The following is an 8,877-nucleotide window of genomic DNA, read 5'->3' as shown; positions in this document are numbered from 1 at the left end:
CATTCCTATAATGAATTCAAGCCCACTCTTAAGCCATTCATTAAGCTGCTCCCCACTTATATAACATAAAAGATCAAATAGAGTGTGCAGTGTCATTTTTTTTACTATAGGATTACGAATTTTGTAAACATGTTTCCTGCATCATTTGCTTTTCAGTGGTGATCCACGGACAGATAATTGCTCATATCAAAAATTGTGATGGTTCCAGAAATAAGGAACACTATCTGAGCCGCCAGGCTGTCATCCAAATACTTACAATTAATAAATAATGTGAATCCATGAAATGGAGTGTGAAACGTCGCTGTTTGGGGAAAAGCACTCATTTTTTAGAGTTTAAATGAAGGAACCAGAGCTGCAAAAATGGTCAGGTGTAGGGAAAGCAGTACAGGTCGATTCCAAGGAGAAGGTGGAGAAGATACTCTCCATATGGGCAAGACGGGAGCTTTGGGGTTGCACTGTTTCTCCCAGCAGTCTATCCACTGTGATGGGTCCACCTGGATGAAGACTGCCTGATCAGCTATTTCTTTTCAAACTTAAATTTAGGCACCACTGCAAGCAATGCTGGGGACAATCATCAACCTGGTCCTTCTCTCCTCCAGCCAAATGGTCTGCAGGACATGGTGGGCATCGAGGACCAGTAGCAGTGGGAAATGGCCTACAGTGAAATGAAGAGATGTGGATTTGCTAAGAGAACAGCTGCTGTTCAGTACACATGAGTGTGGTTAAGCTGCACAGAACAGCTCTCATAGCATGAGGCCTTGGCAGCAGCAGAGCCAGGATTAAAACCTGTGGTCAGTGTACTCTTCCCAGCAGCAAATCACTGGACCCAGGCCCACCTGAGTTCAGAAACAGGCCCTGACTCCCCAGTAGGTCTAAGAAAAGTGGTTTTGAGTCTTTAAGCAAGCGCCAAGGAAAAGCACACGGCATGGCCTGACCCTTCTCTTTGAGATCTGCGTGTGGTGCCCACCAACCACACCAGTCTTGGTTTTGACTTCCATCACTTCCAGAGGAGAAGTGAAATTCATCTCTTTGGCATGCTAATGAACCCTGTGCATCTGTTTTGCTCTTGAAGCGTTGATCTTAGCTCTGAACAGCCAAGGCATCTCTTCAGCCAGGAGCTCTTTTTGTAATAACAGCCTTTAAAATATGTAAATCTATTTTCAAAGCAAAATAAAAAACTCAAATGTTCATGTATCTCTCAGAAGGAAGAAAGGGGCCCTGTCCTAATATTTTATGCAAATCTTGCTTTTGCTCTTGTACTTGGGCATGAATAAATATCAACGACTGCTTCAAAACGAGGGGAAAAAAACCTTCATCCTTCATCAAAAGAAAAAAACCTTTATTTCTATTGCATAAATAATGGTAAAATTAAAATCTTTTTATACAGATTATATATTTACAGTAGTGTTTGGTTAGAGGAAACAGCCGATACATATGGCATTCGGTTTTCCTTTTATACACGTCTTTATACACTTGGGTAACTTGCAATAACATAGGATTTATTTAAGTTGCATGCCAAGTTAATTTATATTAATATTTACAGTGTTTTGTACAAAGTGATTTCTATTTTTTTTATTTTTATTTTTTACTATTATGCTGCTGACTTTGTGAGTTGTTGTCTTTAATCAAAATGCCATGTCTTCTGTTAACAAGCAGAAATGGTCAGTTTTCAACAATGGGTGGTAAATGGCTTGAAACCAGTGAGAGATGAAACGATGACAAGAAGGAGACGAATGCATTAATGAAGCACTTCCTAGAGATGAATCAGGAGTTATCGATTACTTAGATCCTAGCATGGATTAAATGGCAACAGGCTGGATTCTGGGCTTATCCCAGTTTAAGCCAATTAACTCTAATGAGTTACTTCTCATTTACTCTGGAGTCCGAGAGGAACTTCAGCTTTTTTCCTCCCACCACCCCAATTAAAATCTGAGAGAACAAGAGCTGCTGCATGAAGCTGAAATAACTTTGGCTCCTCTGACAGAGATGGTGGGAAACGTAATGCTATTCTTGGGCTGCTGGAATGTGCCTTTATTTGAAGATTGCTGTCAAATGGCAACCTCAGGGGCCTGATGCTGCAAACATGTTGGCAGCACGGTTTGGGTTTGGTGGGACTGCTCACAGGACAGACAAGACATGCCTAAGTGCTGGCAAGACCAGAGGGGTAGCTAGCTCAACAGCTTCAAATGGGACAGCCAAATGTCTACTTGCTGGCCAATGCAGATAGAAGACCAGCTGATACTGGAAAGTTGCAGTTTGGAGCTCACCTAACATACTGTACAATGAGCAAAGGTTGAAGATGCTTATTTGTGATGCTGGCAAAGACTGGCCATGAGCAGCTGCACAAAATAACTAGATGGAAAATGGATGTTTCGTTTAATAATACTCTTCAAGGCTACAAAGTTATTTTGATCTGTCTTGACAGAAAATAGAAATCCTAGGGTATTTTCATCATCAGATTGTCAAGAGCTGATTGTTAGATTCAAAGGATTTATTTTTTTTCTCCTTTTTCCTCTCTTTTCCTCCTTTTAGGGCTGAAATTCCTTACTAGTGAAGATACCAAATTGAGACCGCTTTTCAGACTTTTGCCACTGGAGAGATAGTAGTAAAGTATTCTTCCAATTAAAGTGTTGTTGCCAGATTTTCTGTCTGTCTTGTTTTTGGTGAAGCTCTACATTTTGTAGAGCTGCCTAAATCATCCTACTTGAACTGGAGATAAACAAGATTTGTTCTTGATAACAACCAACAACACAGAAAGATTAAAGTGTTTTGAGTCTTTTTCTGTATTAAATTCCTTAGTTCCTGGGAAAGTAATAGGTTCTAAGTGATGCCAAGGAAATGTAATTGCACTGTCAGAACTCGATACAGTAAAATAATAGATTGAAAATCAGCAAGTTCTGTACATCTTCATCTATGGAATGTAAGCATGATTCAGAGCCAAGATAAAAGATACTTTATCAGATTCTCATTTTAGAAGAGTTAGTTTTTCTTCTTTCAAATAGTCATCCATAAAGCAGAAACTAAATAATTTATTACACGGGTGGATAAAATAGGGAACTTCATTCTTAGTGATCTTAATATATTCCTCCTACTGCTTCTCTCTTCGCAGATCTAAGTCTGACTCGGGACTGTGAACCTCTTGCTTTTGTGTGATGACAGCCCTTGGCAGAGCTATTTGCTTGTGCACGTGTGTGCTACGTGCAGGATAAGAGAGTCTTTCATGGAAAAAGCTGCAAGTTTCTGTGCACCTCTCAAAGCATTGTGTCATCCCAAGCAAAGCCAGCAAAAAACCTTGGATGGCCTTGGACAGTCCTCTGAGTGTCCCAGGAGATGTTTTGGTCTTTTGCAGCAGGTAGAAAGATGTGTTCTTTCCATAGAACAAAGTGTTTGCCAGCAGGTACTTTGCTCATCCAAATCTGTCAGAAAGACTTTATCCATCTCAAGTAGCACCCTTAGGAATGCTTTTTATCTGTTCTTGATTCACTTCCCCACTATTCTATGTCTTATTGGAGAAGGACCAAAAAACCTCCTCATTTAATTGGTCTCAGCTTAAAACAGTGCATATGTACGTATCTATTCTATCACAGAGTTGATGGAAATCTCTGTTGTGAAGCTACTAGCATCCAGCCCTACTAGTTAAACATATCCAAAGTGAGCTCCCAACAAACACCAAACATTGTGTATGAAACTCCTGAGCACACGATGCCCTAACATTCAGCTCTAACTTCCCTGGGTGCAGTGCGAGTAGTCAGGTCTCCCACCTCCCACCTCTTCTGCTCACAGACGGCCCTCGTCCTGAGGAGTTTGTGAACCCATCAGCATGGGGTGCCCAAAACAGTCACAAGCACATTTGTGAATACCCATCAAATAGGAAAAATAATGATTTTTTCCTCATTAACTTCTCCAGAAGCAGATGCCTTGTGTTGCCTTCAAAGCCACAAATGGCTAACAGCAAAGAAGCGCTGTGCTGGGCAGAAGCAATAAGCCAAGTTCCACCCGTTGGGGATTGGTCCCTTCATGGAGGACCTGCCCAACAAGCACAGGACAGCTTGTGTTGAGCAATGCTTACACTGCCTTAATTTCATTTGCTCCCAAGCCAAGCCAAATCAAAGCCTCTCTCAAGCTAGAACAATCACAGCCACTTCAAATCATTCCCTGCATGCCAATCTGTTTAATTACACACCTTTTATTCATTTTTATTTTTTTATGGCTAAGCCAACAGAGTTGCCTTTGGGGTGCCCAGAGTTTGTTGGTAATTTGCTCATCTTTGAGCTGAAAGGCTGCCCCGGGCTGCTGGGAGTCGTTTGTCCAGCCTTGGCTTGGCTGGGAGTGCATTTGCAATTGCTGCGTGTCGCTCCGACTTTGTGGCACACATGTCACGAATAGTGAGGGTTGCCATAGCAATATCCTTTTCATACAGAATTGCAGTGCTGAAAAAGACACTTAAATTCTCATGTAACTGGCAAGAGCATAAGTTTAGTGCTTTTTCTGACAGCTCTACCTAGTGCTGCTGCAGTCTGGGTATTTTTTAAAGTATGTTAATTAGCACTTAAATAGTTTTTTTTCCCTTTCTTCTTCTTCTTCTTCTTCTTTTTTTTTTTTAAGTAGGGGATGTGGGTTTTTTATTTTTATTTCTTTATTCTTTTACTTTCTTCCTCCTAAACCTTTGCCATCAGGTTCCAATCAAAATTTTATCGCTCTATTTTTACCTACTGTCTGTAAAAGCAATAAAAAGTCCTTTTTTCCCCCCTCTTATGAAGGAGGAAAAAGAAAAAAAGATAAATGGATGTTACATAAATGGAACCAGGGAGATAGGTAGGAGACAAAGGTTCAGTGCTGCTGGCTAGGAAGGATGGGAAAGTGTCACCTGAAGTTGGTTGGGAGAGGAAGGGTTGAAATGGTGTGGCCTGATCCATCCTACACTGCCACTAGCTACTTGATGAGCTTGACTAATGAAAGAAGGAATAGCTTCAGGATGCTTTAGATGAAGAAAGTCTGGTCTAGGAAGGAAAAGGAGACCTCTGCAAAGACATGGCACTCATTCATAGTGGATACATTGGGTTCCCCACAGAAAAAAAGTAAAACTAAAAATCCCCAAATCCCGTACCCAGTAAAATCAGTGGGGAGTTTTGCAATGAACTCTACTGACCCCAGGCTATGGCTTTTACCAATATATTAATTATAGGTTTGGTTTTACAAATGGATGTTCAAGGTGAAGAACTGTGCTGAATAATGACTGTATTTACAAAAGTTTTTATGAAACATGCTTGTAGAAATTACAGAGCCTTCCAGAAATCTTGAAGGAATGGAAAAGATTATCTTGTCTGTAAGGTGCTGTTATAATTGGAGTCTGCCTGGTGTTAGCTGTCGGATGAGTGAGAAGAATGTGTAGAAATGCCTGGTCTACGTGTTTTACTTGTCTTTCTGTGCTATGCGAAGAGGCACTACTTTAGAGCTGCTGAGTTGAGTGGGGTGGTGGGTTGGTGCCCACCTCAGCTGCAGCTCCATCTGCTCTGCTTCCCACATTCACTCCAGCACTGTCCCAGGGGAAAACAAACAAAAAAACCCACCAAAAAAAAAGAAAAAAAAAAGGTAGTAAGTACCACTCAGTGGTAATGTTTGGACTTTTTTTTTTTTTTTTTTTCTGTTCCTACCTTTAATATGCCCCTGAGACCAGAAAACATGGATGACAGTCACCTCAAAAGGACCTCCAAGCTCCTTTTCTGCAATGTCCAACATAGTGAGCTTTGGGAGCAACCCTGAGTTCCCCATCAGTGTGAATCCTATGCTCAGAGCTTGCCTATCATTTTCTGCTGTTGGTTTGAAATCTGGTCTTGCCCTACAGCAAACACAAATCCCTCCATCTTCTGTGAGATGTAACAATTTCTGCACAGTATTTTGTAGCTGACCTCTATTAGTCACAGCAGAACAGAAATACAGAAATGTGTGTTTGTGAAAGGCAGAAAAACGACTCAGCTGCCTTGGAAATGACAGCTGTCATCTTTGGAGATGGAGGGGGGCACCAGGAAAACAGCAGCGTTGCGAAGGTGATAAATAGTAACACACACCTAAAGGCAAAATCCTAAACAGATACATGAGATCTAAGGGGTGGTGGGAGACAGAACAATGAGAAGTACATTTTCACATCAGGTTACTAGAAAAATACAGGTTAAATGAACTCGTAAGCAAGAACAAAGAGCAGAAATGAGTCTTTGGGATGGATCCAGGCTTGAGACGATGGCCACCCTGTAGGACAAGTGAAGCTCATGGTCCACATTCCCTTTGGGAGCCATCCTGCCCCTTCTCAAGACACAGGAAACAGTCCTCTACATTCACAGGAGTGAGATCTTGCTGTTCCATCGTGTTTCTGGAGCTCATCCAGCTGGTAGCAGAAACCACCGCCGTTCCAACCCCGCACCAATGCTCCCTGTGCACCAAACGCAGCCATCACCCATCAGGGCAAGGGAACCAGATCCCTCCTGGAGTAATACACGGGTGTACAGTTCATCTGAAGGTAAATGCAAGGATTTGTGTTGGGTTTAAAAGCAGAAATGCTTTCAGATGTAATCCTGGCTCCATGGGACACGTTGTGCCTCTGGTCTGCATCATTCCATCCTCTCCTTGCTGCTCATTAAAATCTCTTCCAGGAAAAATAACTAACACTTGTGGGATCTGATAGTCTGACACACTACGAAACATATGGTGGTATGCTCGAGTTTGATTCCTTCTTTTCTTGCAGCAGCCTGATTTTCTGATCACCTTCTTTCAGCCTGTCCATGGGATATGCAGTGGTGATGACGGTGGGACCGTGAGGGATGGAGTGACTTGCTGGTCAAATCCCACCTCACCATAGAGGTGAAAATGCAATCTCTCCCATGAGTAGGTGTTGGATGCAGAGGTTTCACTGCAATTGCAACAATGAATTAAGTAAAAATTGGGCAGTCGAGGAGCAGGGAGAAAAGCTCAGAGCTTTCTCAGTGGTTTTGGTCTCAATAAGGTTATTGAAGACTGCTGTAGCAGAAGGGCAAAACTACTGGAAAGGAAATGTTGAATGGCACCAAACAGAGGGATTTTCAACTGGCGCTGGTGGTTGCAGAGTTGGCTGGAAGACTGCACGAATCTCAGGAATGCCCATGTGGGGAAGTGGGTGGTGGTTCTTAAGCCCTGATTCTCGGTGGGAAAAAATGGCAAACAGACTCCTGCTACCCCACAGTCTTGTGTCGAAGGCGACGTTTGTGAAGCAAAAATAGAAATTCTGTATGATGCTGGCAAATTCTCCTCTTCTTTACTCTGAAAATACTGTACAAAGATGCTCTAGCTCCCCTCTAATGCCGTAAACTCAAAGGCATGGTCATAAGGGAAAAACAACGTGAAGCCAAAGTACGTGAAACAAAACGAACAGGACTTGCTTGTGGCAATGCTACGATCAACTTCCTGGGAAGGTGGGCCTGCCGGGGAGCTATGCGGCACAGTCAGTCGGCCCCTAGGTTAAAAGACAGCCCCGCTGCAGCGAGTCACAAGGCTGTGCCTCCTTACAACTGCAAAGCAGACTGCTGGATGAAAGCGTCTTCCAAGTTACCATTGCTGTTCTGAAGCAATAATTCGGGACTTCCGTACGTTTATTTTTTTATTTTTTATTGCATTAGGAAACAAAACCTTTAAAGCGTTAAGACAGCCCTTTTATGTCCCTGCCAAAAGGATGTGGTTGATTCACAAGACACGTTACGCTGCTGGCCCCAGGCTCCTTGTCGAATGGTGCGTTATCTGCCCGCCTCTGTCTCTTTGCCGTGTGAGAGTCGGTTCGGGGGAAGCTCACCCGGTGGCATGCGCATGCATGGTCAGTTTGGGTCACAGTGTCATGGTGAGAGGCTACTCCATGCCGCTCCGCAGGATCTGGTTGGCCGCAATCAGCATCACGCTTATAATAAAGGCCATGGCAAATGCGCAGATAAGGCTCTTCCGGACGCAGGTCTGTCTGTTCTGCTTCTGGGCGTGCACTGCAGAAAGACAAGGGAAGGTTGAGCTACTTGGACGAAAAAACATCTTTGCTCTCTGCTGGGGTCTGCTGAGCTCAGAAATTCTCCTTTGCCTCTACGTGCACACAGCCCTGCCCACACCTTGTACCTACCCTGGGAAGGGAACACTCCCCGTGCTGGACAAGTCTCTCCTTGAAGACCAGTGGAGACCATTAGAGGGTGAGTACTTTGGGGACATTTCCAAACAATGAACCTTACTTTCATCTGGCTTTGGGCAGCCTGGTCTGGTGGTTGATGACCCTGCACATAGCAGAGGGGTTGAAACTAGATGATCATTGAGGTCCTTTTCAACCCAGGCCATTCTATGATTCTATGACTCTATGACTACTTCCAAAACAGTTTTCCTACCAGACCACCCTTTCATACTGCAGGAAGCCCCTTCTCACACACAGTGGCTTTAAAACCCTCCAGATGCCTGAAAATTAAAGTGCTTCAGTTTGATCTGTTCTTTCAGTTTGATCTTCAGTTCTTTCTAAGCTCTTTATGAAGTTTTCTATGCATTCATTTTATCAGAAATACTGGTCTTCTGCAAATCCCCTTAGGTTTTTCCGCTTATAGGTCAACTGGGAGTGAGTAGAAATTCAAGATGTGCTCCCAACAACACTTAAAAAACTCACTGTGATCACTCCCGTGAGTATACATAGTACATTAGTCTTTTTTTAAACTGTTTTTAGGTTTTCAGTGCCTAAGCAAAATCAGACTTATTAAGAACCTTTTCAAACGAATGCTTGCAGAACAGTTGTCAAAGGAGGTGAGGGTAATTTGCAGCAGTTAAAATACAGTCAGAGCTAGGATTTTTAGCATTTGACATATTTTATTTAGTTATGTTTTTAAGATCAGC

General features: G+C 42.8%; 1 protein-coding gene across 1 annotated transcript in view; it reads right to left on the bottom strand.

The window, feature by feature from the left end:
- Nucleotides 1-1,408: 1,408 nt before the first annotated feature.
- The window catches only part of CALN1 (calneuron 1), a 94,368-nt gene continuing 86,899 nt past the window's right edge, over nt 1,409-8,877 (bottom strand). The window contains exon 5 of the mRNA XM_010721920.3: nt 1,409-7,997. Coding sequence (XP_010720222.3) covers nt 7,870-7,997 — 128 coding nt within the window. The 3' untranslated portion in view covers nt 1,409-7,869. The remainder of the gene's footprint in view (nt 7,998-8,877) is intronic.

The sequence above is a fragment of the Meleagris gallopavo genome, chromosome 21 (genome assembly GCF_905368555.1).
Source record: "Meleagris gallopavo chromosome 21, MGAL_WU_HG_1.1, whole genome shotgun sequence".
Classification (NCBI taxonomy): domain Eukaryota; kingdom Metazoa; phylum Chordata; class Aves; order Galliformes; family Phasianidae; genus Meleagris; species Meleagris gallopavo.
The sequence above is the reverse complement of the archived record's forward strand: the minus strand, read 5'-3'. Positions and strand labels throughout refer to the sequence as shown.